We start from the raw sequence: 20,084 nt of genomic DNA, 5'->3' as shown, positions 1-20,084 counted from the left end.
CTGAACTTCCGAATGTTGTAATTGTCAATTTTGAATAATTTGTTGAAAAATCAGTATATTGATTCGTAGGTTGAGTTTCATTCCGCCAAATATTTGATCTCACTTGCTTGAAACCTTAGCATAAATCAAATTCATTCTAAGCAAGACGTCGCTAAGATCAAATAAATAATTGCGAAAAAAGCAATCACTTTTATTCAAATTTGAAAAGGAGGCATAACAAAACCGAAATTTTCCAGGCAATATTGGTAGTTTTTCGTATTATGCTGCTTAATTCAGCTGATCGAGTTTCAAAATTTATAGATCTCGCGCTTTAATGTTTTTCTTCAACTACGAATGCTTGAGCTTTTTTATGGCATTAGCGATTACTTCAACTTGGGCTGAGTAGAACATTGAGCTTTGTTTTAAAACAGCAATAAAAAATAGAAAATGGTTAAAAAATCAATAACCTTCATCACTTAATCTACTTCGATCATAGAAAAGTTTGTTAGATTGCATGGGATCTATACGTTTCTCAGAAAAACCTTTTGGAAAATAAGTTAATGTTTATTACCAAAACAATTGCATCCAGGAAAAAGTATAACACAATGGTAATCGGATTTATTTGAAGTAATAAAAATATATAGAATACTCTATAAACTTTGATTTGGTATCTTTAACACGACATTACATTCATTATATACAAAACTACATTTATATAAACACATAAGTTGCAACAATTACACGTTATTAATTAAATCAATACTAATCGTCTTAATCTAACTAGGTTCTACAAAAGCAATACATAATATACCTAACATTTATTACATTTGTGTATTTCTTTTCTTTCTGCCAAATAATTCGCGAATGCGATGCGACATTTTCTGGTCCTGTCCACTAACGGAATTTGGTCTTGGTGGCGAGCTTTGGGACAAATTCGGCTTCGAACCACTTCCATAGCTATCTGCTAAAATACAATATATTTAAAACTTGCTTTAAGAAAGGATCAATCAGCATCCAAAGCCCAAATAATAGAAGTATCTTGGTGAAAAGCTAAAAAAACTAGTCTACTCCACACCTGAAACCTCATAAGCGGTATATGTAGAAAGTACAAGAAAAACACTTTAACTAAAATTCTTCCACAACCAAGGTTGTATAGCAGTCAGATTTGCAGGGCTCGAATATCTGATAAACCTTTTCCAGAAAAAAAATTGTTAAAAGTATGTGCAAGTTAGTTGGAAATTGAGTTTAAACCATGCATGAGAGAACTAACCATATGAATTTCCAATGTTTTCGTAAGTATATCGCTTTGCGGCATAATTTATGGGTGGTTCTGTCCTCGGCAAAGGAGGTGGAGGGCTCTCTGCCAAATTAATTTTTAAATTTATTATTAGATTTTAGTGAAATTAGTTACAAAGAGACGAATTCAGTCACAATGTGGTTCAAGTTTATTTATTATATTGGAAGCAATATTTATATATAATATTTTTTATCTAACTTGAACCACAGTATATAAATTCGATAACATCCGTAACAGGAGTTGTGTTAATAATTGCCCAGTTAATTGTTGTTTGTTGAAACCGGCGATATGTTATTCGATTTATTGTTTTCACTTTTCTTCTTCATATGTCTGCATTATTAAAACTCAGGAAAATTTATTGTTTCAGGTAAAATACTGAAAATAAGTATAAGTCGTTTCACTTCGTCACGTTAGAATATCCTTCGTGGGAATGATAGTTATGAGAGAATTAATACGAAATGTATTACCTAAGGTGTGTCTGCTGGACTGGGACGATCCCACGCTACTGTTATTAGAATGAGTTTCGTGCCTTAAAGTTACACTGTCGGCAACATCAGGGCTAGATGTCCTGCTTGACTGAGAACTAATTTCATCATTTGATTCCTATATAGTCAATTAGTTAGTCAACAAAATGTAGATGAACAATCTAATTAGCTTCTTACCTTTGGAACATCAAAATGTAATAGCTGTTGGCTAGGTGGCAATCTAGCTCTAAATTTTATCTTGTTAACCCAGTCCATCATGTCGACTTCTGATCCGCAAGAGAACAAAAACTCAGAACCATCCACTATTATCAACCTAAAGGTGTATTTCCTCTTGTGGTAGTCTTCTGCTACTGAGCATGATGCGTTGTGAATGGTAAGTGGGGCACTGCTAGCCTTACTAGCAATAAAATCATCTTTGTTCTTAAAGAAGCATAGAAGTTGACCACATAAAACTGTATACGAATTCTTCCAGGCTCTGTTTGAAGCGCGCTTCGATCCTGGTAGCAGGTTCTGTTTCCGCTCTAAGAAAGCCTCGGCTTCAACTGGCGGCAAAACCACATCTAGGACAAATAATTTCTTTAAATTTCAGTGCTTTGAGAGTTGAACTGCCAATTTCTTACAAGGATTTTTCGACTTGAAAGAGCCCTTTCTTCTGGTTGTAAAAGATGGTGTTCGTTTCACTGGCTTCGGTCCCGGTCCTACTTTCATGCTCTCTGCTCTCTTCACCGCGTGGTCGGATCCACGTCGAATCCTTTCTCTATCAAACATTTGCGCTACAGAGTTTGTTTTTCTTAAGCCAATAACAGGAGTTCCTAAAAACATTTTTTTTTATTAGATACAAGGTGTTTTGTAATAGCAAGTTCATATACAAGAGCGTGAATCTAAAACATCAAATTATTTACCTGTGGTTGGTAGGGGTGAAGCTACTCTCATAGCTGGAACCGGATAAGACGTATTAGTAGAGGTTGGACTTGATGGTGAAGTTCCATATAGGAGTGGACTGGCATTTGAAGGCGGACCATAGTGAGACGATTGTCCATTTAGCTGTTCTTCTTAAAGAAATAACATTATCAATCATAAGACCTGTTTTTCAATGCATTGCTTGGTTATACGGTAAATGTATCCCATCATACAAATTGCTGGTTTAAAATACAAAACAAACAGGATTAAGCAGTAATCATTACCTGGAATTTCAGAGTAACGAGGTTCTCGTTCACCAGATTCCTGTCGTCTTAATTTACTGATCCGGTCCATTTCCTCTCTTTTACGTTTCTCCAGTTTCTCTTGCTCCAAGCGTTCTTTCTCTGCCTTCCTTGCCAGCTCCTCCTGCTTCAGTTGCTGGGCAAACGATTCTTCAAGTATGGTCATTCGTTTCAATGCTTCGAATTTGTCTTGCTGCGCTTTAACAGTTTCCTCAAAATCGCGGTGTTTCCTAATTAATTCTTCCACCTGGAATTATCAGGATGTTTTATGAAAAAATAACGAACCCACAAACAGTATTCAGTAAGCTCTTGATTTGCAACAATTTTTAACTAATATTGATCCCACCTGTTGAATACTGTCGCCAACTTTACCATCCCTCAGCATATCCTCCCTAAGAACTAACCAACTCTCTAAAATGTTAGCCTCTCTTTTAAAGAGTTGAACATCCAAGTTCGTATCGTAGATGATGCTTCTTTGATGCCAAATGTTAATCAACAGCTCCATGCGCTGTTGAAGGATATTGATTTTGTCCTCGATATCACGTGAAAGAGGATGACTATTAGTCATGAATGCATTTCCGTTGTTGTAGAATTGCGAAAATACCGGCAGCCGACTGTCTATTTCAGATTTGTGGTCTTTGTGCCTGAGAATGAGGTGTTCGGCTTCAGAACAGTCCTGGGGTAGATCTGGCGCGGTGATTTTTGCCAGCATTTCATTGATCCATGCTCTGAAAATCCTAATTAGTAACAAGTTTTGTGATTTAAATGGGTTTCACTTACAGAAGTTCTTGATATTCATCAAAGTAGGACTGCAGCTGTTCACTTTGTTGGAGGTATTCCCTTTCCCGTTCGACTTTAAGCTGTAAGTCCTCCCAAGCCGAAAGCGTGTCTTCTTTCTTATCATCGATATGTTCCTTGGTGTCCGGAAATTCGGTCACTAATCTATCACCTTCGTGGATAATGAAGTCAACTCGATCTCTGATGGCTTTTATTTCAGTTTCCAGTGATTGATGTTTGCGAATCAATTGCTCGATAGCTTCAGAATCTTGTACATACGCTCCTGAAAATTCAAAGATTATAATATTTTCACGTAACATAACAGTTGCTACTTGCCATAAATAAGGTCTGATTCCTTCTCTTGAATCCATGATATTATTTCCTCAGCAGTTCTATCGTACAAGTGAACTTGCTTAGCACCGTTCAAAGCTTCTTTCCTGGCATTGGCCAATTCAATCAAATCATCCCAAGAGCTTTTGAGCTCGCTCACTCTTTGTTGAACCTCTGAGCTGTAACTGCTCTTCGCGTTAATGAGCGCACCTCCATTCTCAACGCATTGAAGAACGCGAGGTTCACTATTCAATAAACTAGCATGGAAAGTGTCGAAGGCTTGAATCAAAAGCTCCACATGTTCCAGATCGTTGCCATATTCTTCGGAATCCGCTTTGTTCGTTTGTTCACGCATCCAGTCCTGGACGTCGTTGCATTCATGGATAAAGCCAAAGTATTGAAGGGCTTCAGTTAGGCGCACTTCTCTCTCAGACACCAGTTTTCTTAGGTCGTTAAATTCATACTCAACTTGCATCTAAAAATGTATGTTATTTGGTAAGTTAAATAGCAAACAGTGTATGATTTTTCAATAGTGAAATAACATGAGTATACCTTTTTTTGTGCGATATTCTCAGAATCAAAATGTTCGCGTTCTATCAGACTATCAGCTGCCTTTTTAATGTTCTCAATATTGGGCTGAAAAGATTGAACTTCTAAAGTCAAGGCTTCTAATTTCCTTTGCAATGACTGCGCGGTATCCTCATCTTTACCAACTTCTTTGGTAGACAAAAAGGGTCGTTTCTCTTTTATCCAAGTGAGTGCTTCAGTGACTTCTTGGTAGAACTAAACGCAGAAAATAACACATAAACAGATTAGAGCACAAACAAAAAATAGGAATAACTAGGATAAAACTGTTTGGAAATGCAATTTTTTATTCGTTTATTTAGGTTCTTCAAATAATGTAAATTTTATAAGAGTGATGGGGGGGACCAAGAGCCTTCAAGTGGGGCAAAGAAAACCCGTTATTGTGTGAACAAGAAAGTGAAGGTGCAGATATTTTACCTCATTCTAAATAGTATATTCGCTTTTTTCCTCTTGAGTCATTTTGTAAAAAATGTGCAAATTATTTATAAATGTATAATGAACGGCCGTTTTCGTTAAACAAATCAATACATTGAAACTTACCATCTGAGCTTCAAGCGCATCTTGCAATCGAAGTTTTCTAATACTCGCCAAGTCTTTGACTTGGGTCAGTTGCGACTTAACCTGGTCCGCTTTTTCCTTGATGAGATGCGCCAATGGATGATTAGATCTAGTCAAGTTAGATGCCCTCGAAGCCAGACTGGCTACTATCGGTTCTCGTGCGGCTAATTCTGCCTCTGTTACTTGATGTTTCTTATGCAGGCTTTGAACTGCAGCTAAATTGTGTCCTAAATCCGTCGACGAACAGATTACTTCTCTTTCCGCCAGCCATTGAAGTTCATCCTCAACATCTCGGGTGAATTGATGTAGCGTACTTGACGATTCCAAATTGTCTCTGCGCACCTGAAGAGGTTCCTTGAGTTGATGGAATCTTGTGATCACTGAATCCGCGCTTTCCTTGATTTCATAGGCCATGAAATGATCGCTTTTAACAAATTGCTCGGCTGCATCGTCGATTTGCTCGCAATTTTCAGTGTGTTGCTGAATGTCGTTTTCAAGAGCGGTGTGGCGTTTGAGTAACGTATTTACTGTGGCCAAATCCTTTCCTGTTTCAATGGAATGCACTTGATCTTCAACGTCATTCAACCAAGCCTCGAATTCTTCCAAGGATCTGTTGAATAATAGGGCTTGATAAGCCTCGTTAAGCCTATCGCGTTTCAGGTTGGACAGTTCCAGCAAATGTTTCCAATCATTTTCTAGCTCGTCCAATCGAATACCGATTTCTTTAGCTGCATAATGGTCGGCAGCTATAAGTTCTTTTCCTTCTTCTACAACGTTTTGAATGCGTTCGCCACTTGCAATCACCTCCGCCTCAAATGTGGCGTGCTTTTGAATTTTATTTTGGAGATTGCTGGGTTCTCGGTAATTTTCATCTGCAGCTATGGATAGTTTCTGACTCAACCATATTTCCACATCATTCACATTATGCAGGAATTGCTGCAACGCTTTGGACTTATTCAGAATCACTTTGCGCTCAGCTGCTTTGGACAGCAAACGATCTTTGCGGACAATGATTGCATTCAGTTTACTTGATACTTCAGAGCTGGGTTTTACCGACGTAATTTTATTCGCCACTATTGATATTTCATCGACTCTTACCAACTGTTTTTCCAGCATGGCTTCGAAGTCCGCGTGCTTTCTTAAAAGAGTTTCTACACTTCTGGGAGTATCGCCTACGTCGTCGTTATTAAGGAAGGCTTCTTTAGTGGCCAGCCAATTGTTTAGTTGATTTGCTTGCTCTTTGAAATCTTGGATGTTATATTCATGTTCCAGTTCCAGCTGAGTTTGCTCCCAGGCACTAGTAATACTTGCCTGCAGTTGCTGCAGTTTTGCAACGTTATCAATTATTTCAGGTGAATCCTTTTGCAGACAACTTTGTCCTTTTTGAATTAAGCTTTGGAAGGCATCGTACCGCCCTTTAATTTCTGCACGGAGTTCATTGTGAAGTTCTAAATGAGCTTCGGCGTCAGATATACTGTTTGACTTATCATAACCTTCCATTCTTTTGATAGTTTCACTAACCCACAGATCGAGAGCTTTCACGTCCGCTTTGAATCTCTCTTGAAAGTACGCATGTTCCAGCATTTCTCTTCTTGCGTGTTTTGCTGCATTTAATTGGATCAGTAACGACTGGACTATTGAAAGTTTCTCTTGTAAATGACTTGCGTTCTGAAGATACTTTTGACTAAGCGCCACAGCAACGACTTGATGGTCGTCATGCACTTTTGATTCTACTGCTGAAATTTCTGTTTCCAATGCATCCTGCTTTCTTTGGAGCAGTTCGACTGCGGCCAGGTCTTTGCCAACGTCGTCGACTTCCATTGACTTGCATTTTTCTTGAATGCGTTCTATGGTATCAGAAACATCTCGGTCAAACAAGTGGATTTCCAAGGCTGCTGCCAACTTCATTCTGTAGTTGTTTAAGGCGCCTTGCAACGAATGCCACTTTGCAATGAAAGCATCGCGTCTTTCGATTACTCCGGTTTGGCCTTGCCTTGCTAGTTTATCGGCCAAAGTGCTGATGCTTTTAATTTTAGCGTCATCGATTTTCATGTCAGTATCAACATCGTCTAACTTGCGCTGAAGAAGTTGGCAATGTTCGTAGTCCCTTCCAGTGTCGCCTGCTTGAATCATAACTTCCTTAACTCGGATCCACGCTTCGAGTTTTTCAAGCAAGTTGGTGAAGGCAAGGATATCTTGGGCTTCTTCAAGCCCTCGGTTTCTAAGATTAACTTCTTGGATGAACATAGCCCATACTCGTTGCAGGTCATTGAGTTGTTTTTGAATTTCGGGACTGGCCTTGTGTCGTTTATTAATCAGCTTCTGCCCGTTACCTTGGACTTCTTCGATCCTGCTAATGTTGGCAGTTACCTCAGCGTGGAAAGCTTGGTGTTTCTGGAGTATTTTGATTTTTTCCTCCAAATTGATGTTATCATTCATTGTTCCTTCAATGTCCATTTTTTTCTTCTTCTCTGCAATCCAGGTCATTGCTTCGCTTACGTCTCTAACAAACTCAGCATACAACAGCGCATCTTGAAGTAGCTGATTTCTTTGCCCACATAACTGGTGGATTCGATTGCGTTTCGCTTGAATATCTGCTAGTTTTTGGGCGATTTGCTGACTATCATAGTGGTTCTGTTTAAGTAGCTTATTCCCAGATTGAATTAAAGCTTCCAGGTTTTTATCTTGATGGACGACTAGTTTTTCAAACGCATCATGTTTTTTCAGTTGGTTGGCAACTTCTTCAACAGTTTCGCCAAAATCTAAGTGACTTAGCGCAGCTTCTTGAACATTAGTGGCATCTTCCAACAACTTGGCTTCTCTCAGGAAAATATGCAAGTCACATAGCTGATCCAGATGGATCTTTTTGAGCTGCCAAGCTGTATGGAGTTTCTCACGTTCTTGGATCAACACCTTGTATCTTTCAACGCCTTCAGCTGCAGCATAATGGCCTGTTTGTTCCATTGCAGCCAAATTATCGCTTGCGCTTTGGAAATCGGTTTCTCTGGCCTCAATTTCGCCCTTCAAAGCTTCGTGTTCGCTTTTAAGCACTTGAGCTCGAGCAGCGCTCCTCACATGCTCTTCTGCAGTCAAAGATAATCTGAGGTTCGTCGCCCAATTCGTCAAATCTCTCACTTGTGCCAAGAATTTCTGCAAATCGACACTGGCTTGAAGTTGATCCTTACGCAAATCTGCCCGTTCTTTTAGGCCATTCCAAGCCTCAACCACCAAAGCTTGTTGCTGTTGAATTTTGTTTTTATTTGTCGGGTAAATTTTTTGAAGCTTTGAGGCATCTTCAACAAGGAACTGCAGTTGTGCTTCTAAAACAACCAATTCGTTTTCGAAGGTCTCATGCTTTCGGAATAGTGCAATGGCTGAGTTTAGGTCGCGACCCAAATCGTTTCCTAAAGCAGCAATTTTAGCTTGAATACGTTGCAATGCCTCAGCTACATCTCGGTGGAAACGGTGAATTTCACCAGCCGCATTCAGGCGTTCTTCTCGATTTTTAATTTGGACGTGCAGGTTATCCCATGATTGTCTATAATAGAAAAACATCGATATTAGTGAAAATTGCCAAAATTTATCTGAGCATTAGAGCACTATTTGTTTGTAATTTGGAAAGATGTTTATGCTTTCTTTCTAGAATCACTAGGCGCTTTAAAGGCTAGTCAATGAGCATGCATTTTTTTGGTATTTTTGAAGGAGCGGTTTGTTGTCATGCTATTTGGATAGTCTGCATTGTTATGTTCGTTTACTATCGACTACTTTTAGTCGATTATGCCTGTTTGTGCAATCTTTCTGTGTGTGTGCGTGTATAAGTAACTTAAGCATAAAACTTAATAAAATAATAAAATAAAATAGCAAAACATGTATTGAAATAGAAATGTAGTTCGAAAGCTTTATACATAACTTTAAAACAAACGGGACCACTGTTTATTTGCTGTTTTAATCTGTTCATGAACATATCCCCGCAAATAAATTGGGACGCATTCGAAATAAAATCACTTTTTTCAATTCACTTTTGCCCTTTTTTCCTCTATCAACAGTTTTACTCATATATCGTATATCAACATTTTATATATGAAGCGAATTTTTAAGTAACTGAGCTTTATTGTTCACTCAGAAATTTATAATTTTCAACTTAAGCATTGTGCAAAGAGCGTTTATATTAGCCGGACATTAGTAATTTTTAAATCAGATTAAATATTTTGCAACTTATGTTTAATTTTCCTTGTATACATGATTTTGTTCTCTATTGAAAACAAATCAATTATTTGTTTATAATCCGTTTTCCGGGTTGAAAGCGTAAAAAATATCGGCTTTCGAGGTGATTTCGAATAAATTGTTTAACTACAATGAAACGGAAAAGTAGGTGAATTCAGAATCACTTCAAGTTCAAATTTGGTCAACGTTCTTATTTCAGCATGTGAACTAGTCGAAAAACAACACGTTTTTTTAACAACAAGCAAAACGGAAATGCGATTTAGTTATGTTTGTGTTAGAATGTTCTGGTTAAAACAATTAATGTACAGTTACCTGATCCGTTGATGTTTTTCCTGCACCTCACGGCACGCCTCTGAAGGGATACTATCATCTCTAAAACAAGTTAGTTCCAACACCTTTGTGAGAGTGATCATACAAAGACAAAATAAGTACAGTTTACATATAGTTGTGAAACGGATAAATGAATAAATTATGAAGTTAAATAACAAAGTTTGTTTCATCGTATTGGCTGATCTTGTGAGTCTTTACCCATTAGCTTCACAAAAAGAATGGTGCAAATGTGTATAATCAAGAGATTGTTGAAAAAGGTTACCATGCACAGGTGTCAATGACTGGTAGGAGTAATTTTGAGTTAGTTTAGGTTCACTTGCGAAATGAAAATAATTCCTTGACTTACTCGAGTTGATTTTGCTTATTTTGAATATCTGTGCTGTATGGGCTTTCGTTAGCCAAAAGTTTCTGAGCCAGAGTTTCACATTGTTTGTATCGTTCCGATCCAGCTTCAATGCGGTGCTTGAGATCATCAAATTTACTCTTCAAAAGCTAAAAGTCAATCATTTTAGCATACGAAAAAAACTACAGTTTAACATAATACCAATAAATGTTCGTAATCTTGACCATAATCGGCCGACGACGCTTGCAAAGCATTCTCCGCAATCCAGGATTCCAATTCCCCAGATTCAACGAAATACTCATGTCCAAATAACGATTCCATTAGCCTGTGTTGTCTAATGGCTGCTTTCCTTTGGAGCAATCTAACGAGATGTTCCAAACTGGATTGTCTTTCCGCAATCAGTTTCGATTCTGGATGACCAGACTTTATCATGGCTTGAGCCCCATGTCCCATTTCCGATATAATATTGTTATAAGTATCCAGTTCAAGTTCTAAAGCCTAAAACAATTTTGAATTTTAAATAGTGTTTTCGCTGTTCATAGACGGATATATCTTTATACTGTTTAATGAGTAAACAATTATAGCATGCAATTATTGAAAAGAAATGAGTTGATTACAGATATTTAGTGTATGTACGCACTATAATTCTTGATCATCACTATTTGTAGGTATTTAAAAAGTAATTTACTGTAATTATCTAATCTGATTTCTCAAGTAGTTTTTAAACAGCCGAAAACTGTTTTCGTATTTTGCGACAATGAGTAATAACAATTCAACTTGCTTTGTGTTTCGTTAAAAGTTTAGTGGCTGAATCTCGGTCTCTTCCATAATCATTGCTGTCCAGAATGTTTGCCTTTTCAGTAAGCCACGATTCAATTTCGCTCGCTTCAAAGAAGTACTGTTGAGCTTTAAGGGACAGGTCCAGTTGTGTGGCTCTTTTGGCAGCGCTTTCTTCCAACCCTACCCAAGCGGACCGCAGTTCGTCACACAATCTCTTGATCTAGTAAAAAAATTAGTTTTACTTAAATCAATCAGTTTCAGCATTTAAAAGAATTTCAACTTTCGGTTATCTAACTTACACTGCCACTCTCAGGATGTCTCTGATTAACCAAACTTTGACCAAGCTCGAAAACTTTATCAACCACAGGTTGATGTCCAACAATTTCGGCCTGTAATTTTTTGTTCTTTTTATGGAAACTTTCAGCCTGATGTAGACTGTTGGGTACGTCTTCGGAAGTGGCTTGAGGCATGTGCTCCTTGATCCACTGCATTTCTGAGTCGATTTCGAAACTAAACTTGTAAAATCTCAGAGCTTCTTCTAATGCTGCGCGCCGAGCTTTGGTGGGTCCGTCCAATTCCTTCAGCCGTTGGTAACTGGCCAAGGAATTGTTGCGTATAGCTTCTGAGTCAAAGTGGCCGTCATCGCTCATGTCATGGCTCTGAGTAACTGACAGAAAATACAAGTGAAATTGATTGATTGGCAGCAATGGCGAAATAAAACTTACCCAAGTCGTTCACCCTTATCTCAACTTGATGCAGTTCTAATTCTAGAGCTTCTTGTTTCTTCAGCAAGTCTCTACATGATCGAAGATCTACACCAACGTTTGAGCTTCTCAGGGTATCTCTAATTTCAGAAATTCTGATTTTAACATCGTCTACAGCAGCATTATGGCTATCTTGGGCCTCTGCCTGTTTCAGGCGTTTTCCTTTCTCTAATGATACTCCAACAAGGTTTTTCCAGGAGTCATTTAACTGTTGAACAATAGCGCCCACATCGTCTTTATGTTGACTGTCTTGAGCAATCAAAGCTGAGCCCAATTTCGAAACGCTGCGTAACTGGCCTTCATTAGCTCCAAGTTCTCTTTCAAAAGCTTTGTGCTTTTGGAGCTTGCGTTCAAGATTGTTCAGATCGCGGTAACTTTCATCGGAGGCAGTTTTTTGCTTTTCTGCGAGCCACACTTTGAGATCCTCGACCTCAGCACAGAATTCTTGGTAATTTTTAGCTGCATCTAATGCGTTAGCTCTTTGTTGGCAGGCTGCTTTTACTGCCTGTCTTCTTTCAAGTACTTGATCACGACGATTTGCAATGCTGCAAAATTGCGATTTCAAATTAAATCGAAATGGTTTTCGGCAAAACGTAGATTTTAATACAAGCTGCTCGCAATGGCTGCAGATATGGAGAAAATTAAGAACAAAATAATAAGTGCTGTAGTTTTTGCACTTTACATTAGATTTTGAGAAATTTTTGGAGAATCTGTTCCACTAATGAAGAGACTGGTTTTGAGTGAACAAACATATTTAAGAAATTGTCAAAGTTCATGACCAGTAACATTCTCACATCGTTCAGATCTGCACGAATTTTATTTGATAGTCTGTTCGTAGTCATTTTTTTAACCTTTCCCTTACCTTTGGCTATCATAATGTTGCTCACTAATTAACACATCTGCACGCTTTGCAAAGGCCGCAAGTCGTTCGTCCTGTGCTGACAATGTGTTAGTAAATGCTCGATGCTGCTTTTGAAAGGCTTCCACTTCATCAAGCGAATTCTGGAATTAATTTTTATTGATAGTCAACTTTGACCTGTATCTGCACATCAATTAAAATTTTCGATGACAGAAGTTTAAAAATAGGATAGGCAATAGGTAGTCAATATCTAGATGAATGTAGAAGAGAAATGGAAGACAATAGAACCCCTTAAATATTTTCTTTAGATTTAAATTTCACAATAAGTTTATTAATGGGGATATCGAAGTATACTTACGCCAAGATCAGAAAACTCCAAAAAGGCCATATGAGCTGAGGTAACCGCATCAATATTGTCGGCTTCTTTATTGAATTCTTGCAATCGGAGGCATTGCTGCAGCCAATGTTCCTTTTCTTTCCATCCTCGCGCTATTGCAGCTTGTTCGGCTTCGAGACGATCAATCAAATTTCGAACTTCGTGAAGTTCTGGATTTGTCTTTAGAAGTTTCCGCCCCAAATCAATAAGTTGTTTGAATCTGTGAAAATGAATTATTGTTATGAATCGGATAAAATTTATGAATAATTTTTAGTGCGAACTGAGGTTTAAACTTACTCGTCGTCTTTAGTTTCGACTTCATCTTTCAAGTCCTGGTGATCTTTAATCAATGCGTGAGCGGTCTGCACGTCTTTGACCAAATTATCAGCATTCAGTTTTTCTTTAGCTTCGGCCACCCATTTCAGAAGCTCCTTAGCTCCATTTGTAAATATTTGCTGACCCACGGCATCTTCCAAGCGAGCTCTTCGCTCTATAGCCTTCTCCTTGACTTTAGCCCATAGTTCGTCGATTTCACTTTGTTTTTGGGACACATTGTGCCTCTCTGACGGATACTGGCCTTGAACATCATTCGCCAACAGCATAACTTTGTTAACCTTCTCCTCAACTGGAGCCAGCTCCCTTTCCAGGTTGTCGTGTCTTCTTTGCAATGCTTGTACAGTTTTCAAATCGTGCCCTAACACAGCACCTTCTAGCTGCATCATTTTTTCGAGCATCCAGTCTCTAGCTTCTTCGCAGAGCTTATTGTAGAGCTCAACACTACTGGCACCTTCAAGGCTCTTTTCTTTGGTCGCTTTTAGTCTGTTTAGTTTCTGCCATGCTACTTGGACTTGGCGGAATCTAGCGCGAACGCTGTTGATTTGAGAGTGGTTTTGTTTCTCAAATTCTTTTACTTCTCTTTCAAGGTCGTCCATTCGTCTTGTGCTAGCTGATAGGTCCGTTACAAATTTCTGCAAGAAAATGACAGTTAACACTGCTTTGAACAGTAAGATAAAAAGCTTATTAGGATGTCAATAATGGCTAAAGTCGGTGATACTTACCTCGTATTTCCTCTTAGCTTGCAAAACACTATCGTTGGGATCTTCAACAGCCAGCAACTTCTCCTTATCCTTGATCCATCTTTCGAAATCATCGCATTCCCGATAGAAGCTAAACAATCGTATAGAATCCTCCAATAAAGCTCGTCTTAAAACTGCCATTTCTTTGAGCCTGGCATAGGTATCATTGAGTTGCTTCTGTCTTTTTGGTACGCTGTTGTTATCATCCATCTTCCTTTTAGCGGGTCGAGGCCGACGAACTTTGACTGGAACTTTGGTTTTCACCATTTGCGTTTTCTTCACTTTTTGGATGGATTTGACTGTTTCAGGCTTGCGTACAGTTACTTGAATTATTCTCGGCTCAATTTCAATCAAGTAGTTGGCCGGAGCAAAGCCATCGGTTCCATCCGCTTTCCTCACGCACCACCAATCTGGGTTGCTCTTGTTTAACAGGAACATAACTTCGCCTTTAACCATGGTAAGGCCGTGATCCTTAAATTGGTATAAGGCTCGGACCTGAGGCACTTTTCTTTCCTCAACTATGTTTCGGTATTCAATTTTTTCCACTGGTTCGTCTACCAATACTTCAGTAGCGATCATTCTGCAGAATAAATAATTCGTTGATTAATAAGTTGTCTGTAAGATAAAAAGCGAGAGAAAAATACCTGGTTTCGTATTGGATGTCTTCCATACTATCCGCCACATCCACTTCAGCATTTAAGTCCAGATTTGAAATACCCACTTCAATAAGTCGGCTGGCCTGCAAGTTCAGACTCTGAATATCGCCTTGATATGCGTTGAGTTCGCCTTCCAGATCTTTGTGTCTTTGCAATAAAGCAGTAGCGCTGGGCTCGTCAGATCCGAGATCTTTTGAAGTTAGGATTGATTCCTTTTCCAAAAACCAAGACTCGGCCTCATTGGCATCAGCATAAAATTGATACGCTTCTGCAGCATCCTGGAGCTGTTTCGTCCTTTCTAGGGCTAGTTTTTCGACGAGTTCCCACGCTTTTTTGTTCCTGTCCATGTGTTGATCAATTTCTACAGCTCTAGAAAGTTTATGAACATTTTAAATGTTTGAAAGCGTTTTCACGAGAAAGTTAAGTTTGAACGGCGTAAAAAGCTACTGCAGATGTCAGTGGGGAAACCTGAAAATTGAGTTACCTTGGATGATTTTCATTGATCAGCTGCTTTCCTGTAGCTCCGAGTTGATCGAACTTATTTCGTCTCCGCTTTATTTCATCCACCAGCACTTTGTGCTTCTGTTGCAACGATAACACCCCTCTAAGGTCTTTGGCGGTGATTCCAGCTTGGCAAATTCTCTGCTTCTCAATGAGCCAAGCTTCTTCATCTTCTTGGTCTTGAATGAACTGGTAGAAATTTCGCGCTTCTTCCAGAATGGCTTTCCTTTGGGCACTTACGCTCTAAATTGATTGAAAATTGAATAGAAACTACCATACACTAGAAAAATTTAATCGACGTTACCTTAAGCTCTTGATAGGCTATTGAAAGATCTGCCAATTTTTTCTTCACAATATCCGCTTCCTTGGGGTTTTGGGCAGCGATTTGCTCTCCGGTTCGAATTAATTTTCGCTCACTTTCACCTAGGCTGGAAACTTGAAGTTCTTGAAGTGAGTGTCGCTGTAATAAATCTTCTACTGCCATTAGATGAATTCCAATATCTGTCGATGATAGGTCCGCTTTCAACTGATCAATGCTAGCTAGAGTGGTGTCAATTTCCCGAAGGATGGCCATAACCGCTCCCATTCTGTTTAGATTAGCTTTGTGTTTTTCTAGAAGCGCAATGAGATCTTTCCATTGTTGCAGTATTTCAGCTTCTCTAGCTATGACTTTGTCGGAATTTCGGTAATTTTCTCGAGTCAGTTCGTTACACATTTGGGTCAAGTCATGCACACGCTCTTCTCTAGCCAAAATATCCGCGCTTATTGCTTCGTGCTTCTTTACAGTGGCTTCTACTTGGGCCAAGTTGGAGCCATATCGAGGGTCTGATAGCACTTGAATCATCTCTTTCAAATACCCTTCTCTCAGAATGCTCTTTTTCTCGAATTTATAGTTGAGCTGTTCCAAGCGCTGTTGTCGAAGCAGTTCATTTCTTAATGCCACCTCTCTTTTGTGTTCGGATTTCTCCAACACGTCCCATGCTCGCTCGATGTCTTGCACCAATTTTCCATCCGCTGGGTTGAACATGGGCTGCCGTAACTCTTTCAGCTGTGTGTTAATGTTAAAGTAAAGAGCCTCAATTTCGCTTCTTTCCTTGTACTTTGGTGGTTTTTCATGGGTTCTGTACTGGCCGAATGCCAATAGAAGACTTTGGATTCCCTCTAGACTATTGGGAAACTTTCGGTCTTCTAATTCAACAATTTTCAAATTTATCCAGTCCAACAGGTCTGTGGTTAAATGGTCGTAGTTGCCTTTCATTTTATCAGCATCTACCATTTGGCTTACAATCTATGAAAAAAAAAAACATTTTTTTAAGTTTCTCGTCACTGTGAGCTCTAGAATGTTGTTGGAGGCCATTTGTTCTTTTGCAGATTTCAGAGGTTAAAAATTAATAACTAAGATTTTGCTTGATAACTTTAAATATGTTTACCTTTGCAATTCGTCTGCCACTCTTCTCTTCATTCTTCATGCGTGCAAATGTATGATAATATGAAGCAACATAGGTCATAATACTTTTCTCGTCTGGTCTGGATGTATCAATGTCTTCAGCATCCAACAAGCTGGGTATTTCCAGTTCATTATTGGCTACGTCGAAGGCATGGTTCAGGTTGTCGATGTTTTTATTTCCAACCAAACTATTATAATCGAAAAGATCGGGTCTGTGGGCATGGATGAGGGCGTTGAAGCCCAACCCTGTCCTCCAAGAGCCGGAGAAATCTTTGATTTCGACGCCGTTGTAACCATGAGTCTTTCGCTGCGCCCAAAGAAGGAGAGCATCTTTCGCAGACTTTCTCTCGGAACTCTCATTTTCTTCATCCTACGACACAGATAACATTTCATAAAAAAAATAAAATAACAGCTTCGTGCTTAAAAAGTCACACACATAAAAATCGTTTGTATATAACAGCGTTTTACTAACGGTGTTGCGTATAGAGGAAATAGACGCTTGAAACTTTCTAATTGAAGGAATTGCAATATGTATGTGTAAGAATATAATTTTTATGATCTCCTGTACCTTTCAACATAAAATTTTACGTAAAAACGAAAGTGTGCGTTCAATGTATTGATATTTGGCATGATGGGATTAGAAACTAAATAATTGTCGAATACAACGATGTAATCGCGTCCTGAAATTGAGGAAAATAGTATTGGAATTGACGACTTTCGACGAACAAAATATTTACAAAACTGCCATGTAAGTTTAGTTACTGTGCTGTCGAGTTTCTGCCGAAGAAATCGGGTTGCATTTCTAAAGTACAACAAAAAAAACAAAGATACGGAAATCATTATTTGTCAAAAGTTTTCATTATTTCAAAAAATAAACCAGATAACGATAAACGTTTGAAAGAAGATAAATATTAAACATACAAAAATTTTACGTTTTTTTATTGGACGTATATTTTTTATTTATATTATTTTGTTTTACTGATAATTTGATCTATTTCGTTCAGTAGGACATGCTTGTTCACTTGCTGTTTAAACATATAAGTAATTTAAGTTGCGGAAACAAGTTGTGCTAATTTGATTTGATTTGATTTGAAATATTAAATCTGTTTTACAACGATATAGGAAATTACATACCAACTGAATTTCAATTTCTTGTATTTGAAATCTCAGAATAATGGTCCATATTAAGCCCAAAATAAGTCTGGGGTTTCCATCTACAATATCTTCAGCTCCTATACTTTCTAATCGGACTTTTGTGTGCAAGAAGGCTAAACTTTTGTTCACATTTTCAATTTTGTGTACTCGCATCCGGCCATTGTTGGGTTTCGCTAGTTTTTCACCCGATATGATTTCTAAGAGTTTCAGCAGTTTCCTTCCATCGGCTAGATCGACGAACAAGTCGTCTACTTCCATGCGAACCTAAAACGAAGAAAACAAATTAGACCAGACATTAACTACTAATTGTTGCGTTTAATGAGAAATGAGAAAACTTGAATTTTTCTAAGTAAGTTGTTTTGCTATTTAAATATCGAAACCAATTATTTAAAGAATGCTATGTTTGCCAATCTAAAATATCAGTAAAGCCATTAATCCGCTAAAAAGATAATTTAACGCGTAAGCGTTATGGATTGCAATAATTTTAAACATTTTAACAAAAATGTTAGTTTTGTTAATTAAATGTAGAAAAGTTGCTGGTGACATCTGTGCTAACCGCAGCTTTAAATAAAGGGTCTCAGGACCCTTCCTTCATAATTCACATTATTTTCACCATTAATTTACAGGTAGAGCCAAAACGTAAGATGTGTTTACCTTGGTTAAAAATGAGTTCATCCATTTTGTGAATGTTTTCTTCTGGATGTGCAGACGTTCCTCCTGAAGGACTTTGATACGGCCTTGCTCGAATTTTTGAACTTCATCTCGTTGACTCATGTTGGTTCTTTGCTGGAATGTATAGCTCGAACTCGTTTCATACTGCAAGGAACCAGCTGAAATAAAATAAAAATGATTAGATTAGAGATACCAATTTATAAGTTCTAAATACACAGATAAAGGTAGATTACAAGTTCAAATTGTATTACAAAAATAGGGGGCGTCTGATTGGATCTATTAGGTAATTGTAAATAGTTACTAATAGGTATGGCCATTTAATTGATTGTTGCATGTTTTTTATAGCGTTTAATATAAAATTTATTCGAATCCACCCACACTGTGGGTGAAGTGTGGGTTTGCTACTGTAAATAAGAAGAAATTTAGTCAGACATAATGGAAATAACATATGGTGACAAATCTAATTTACGCAACTACTTCTACTGCTTATTTAACATTGAATACATTTGTGGGTTACAACAATATAAATTTATTCAAAGTGTACTAAGTGTGAGATCTTTAAAACCACATCATATGATGAAGAAAATGAAACCTATTTATTCAGTTCAAGTGAGTTCAGAACGATATTTTTTTTAATAAAGTTGCTAACTATTTGAAAACTTTCAGTCTGTAAATCTGCAATATTTTCTCATTGCCGTATTTGTTCTTTGATTAGAACTACTCTGCTAAACGTTTACTACATGCAAAGTTGAAATTCCTCACTGAAGAGTTGAACGTTCGACATTTGGACACGTATTTATAGATTTAAACAGATTTTCTGCCAATCATGCTTAACTATGTATGCTTAGCTAAATTTATTACGAATTTGCAAGTTTCTGGGATGTTTCAATATAAGTTACCACATATAACAGTGCGTATTCAAATATGACGAGAATTAGATAATATTGTAAAACAATGCATATTTAATGCGAAAGGTAAACATAAAACTAAGCGTGCCATATTAAAATTCTGTAGTAGTCGTTTTTCTTTACTTGCCTAACAAGAGTAAACCATGATTTAATATGCAATAATAGAAACAATCTGGTGCTTAATGAAGCCCTAATTTAGCAAAGGAAGCATTGTTAAGCGGATACCACAATAATATCCAGGATATTTCATGACTAGAATAAATAGTAGATTTTATTGACAGTTTTAACGAAAGATATTTAAAATTGTTGAAATGTGAATGGTAAACTGAACATACCGAGAGTTCAAATAAGAGACATAGGGGTAGGTACCACAAGCAAGCATCATCTAGCTCTAATACGATAGAACTTATTGGGTTCTGTTAAAATTGTCGTTAAGGATTCTATTTTGCCATCCACTTTCTCCACTCCTTTTTCTATTGTCTAAAATTTGGTAAAAACGCCGAGAAGAAAGGTTTTTTGGAATAATCGCAAATTTATAGGGTCCACTGAATAGGACGATAGTGTTATTCTCTGAAGAATGATTACTTTGCGGTTAACGCCAGAATATTTCTTTCATTTTCATTCGCATCATTGTCCAAAACCAGAGAAAACTCAGTCATTCAAACAACGCGGGCTCAAATGAAAATTACATAATGTCAGTCAACCGGTTGTAAATTATTAAAAATGAGACAATGCAGAATGCATGCACTTACTATGTAATGGTAAAACTTACAAATGGGA

At 37.8% G+C, this 20,084-nt stretch overlaps 1 protein-coding gene across 7 annotated transcripts in view; it reads right to left on the bottom strand.

The window, feature by feature from the left end:
• Window positions 1–582: 582 nt before the first annotated feature.
• The window catches only part of LOC109532842 (spectrin beta chain, non-erythrocytic 1), a 44,787-nt gene continuing 25,285 nt past the window's right edge, over window positions 583–20,084 (bottom strand). For 2 of the 7 annotated variants that reach the window (XM_048660532.1, XM_048660525.1), the window contains exons 2-29: window positions 18,379–18,554; window positions 17,704–17,988; window positions 16,553–16,939; window positions 15,427–16,410; window positions 15,106–15,365; window positions 14,610–14,990; window positions 13,948–14,545; window positions 13,187–13,857; window positions 12,872–13,109; window positions 12,517–12,656; window positions 11,616–12,199; window positions 11,190–11,557; window positions 10,892–11,110; window positions 10,312–10,608; window positions 10,114–10,259; window positions 9,750–9,809; window positions 5,196–8,751; window positions 4,623–4,853; window positions 4,077–4,545; window positions 3,744–4,023; window positions 3,310–3,691; window positions 2,946–3,210; window positions 2,664–2,813; window positions 2,382–2,573; window positions 1,939–2,321; window positions 1,744–1,879; window positions 1,250–1,339; window positions 583–943 (exon numbers count right to left, since the gene is read on the bottom strand). In XM_048660532.1, the coding sequence (XP_048516489.1) occupies window positions 801–943; window positions 1,250–1,339; window positions 1,744–1,879; window positions 1,939–2,321; window positions 2,382–2,573; window positions 2,664–2,813; window positions 2,946–3,210; window positions 3,310–3,691; window positions 3,744–4,023; window positions 4,077–4,545; window positions 4,623–4,853; window positions 5,196–8,751; window positions 9,750–9,809; window positions 10,114–10,259; window positions 10,312–10,608; window positions 10,892–11,110; window positions 11,190–11,557; window positions 11,616–12,199; window positions 12,517–12,656; window positions 12,872–13,109; window positions 13,187–13,857; window positions 13,948–14,545; window positions 14,610–14,990; window positions 15,106–15,365; window positions 15,427–16,410; window positions 16,553–16,939; window positions 17,704–17,988; window positions 18,379–18,498 (12,015 nt within the window). In that variant the 5' untranslated portion in view covers window positions 18,499–18,554 and the 3' untranslated portion in view covers window positions 583–800. The remainder of the gene's footprint in view (window positions 944–1,249; window positions 1,340–1,743; window positions 1,880–1,938; window positions 2,322–2,381; window positions 2,574–2,663; window positions 2,814–2,945; window positions 3,211–3,309; window positions 3,692–3,743; window positions 4,024–4,076; window positions 4,546–4,622; window positions 4,854–5,195; window positions 8,752–9,749; window positions 9,810–10,113; window positions 10,260–10,311; window positions 10,609–10,891; window positions 11,111–11,189; window positions 11,558–11,615; window positions 12,200–12,516; window positions 12,657–12,871; window positions 13,110–13,186; window positions 13,858–13,947; window positions 14,546–14,609; window positions 14,991–15,105; window positions 15,366–15,426; window positions 16,411–16,552; window positions 16,940–17,703; window positions 17,989–18,378; window positions 18,555–20,084) is intronic. The other 5 variants (XM_048660528.1, XM_048660527.1, XM_048660529.1 and 2 more) reach the window with 5 other exon arrangements.

Source organism: Dendroctonus ponderosae, unplaced genomic scaffold, assembly GCF_020466585.1.
Source record: "Dendroctonus ponderosae isolate FM_Combo_2020 unplaced genomic scaffold, Dpon_F_20191213v2 Dpon_F_20191213_1, whole genome shotgun sequence".
Classification (NCBI taxonomy): Eukaryota; Metazoa; Arthropoda; class Insecta; order Coleoptera; family Curculionidae; genus Dendroctonus; species Dendroctonus ponderosae.
This window is presented reverse-complemented; position numbering and strand designations above follow the sequence as displayed.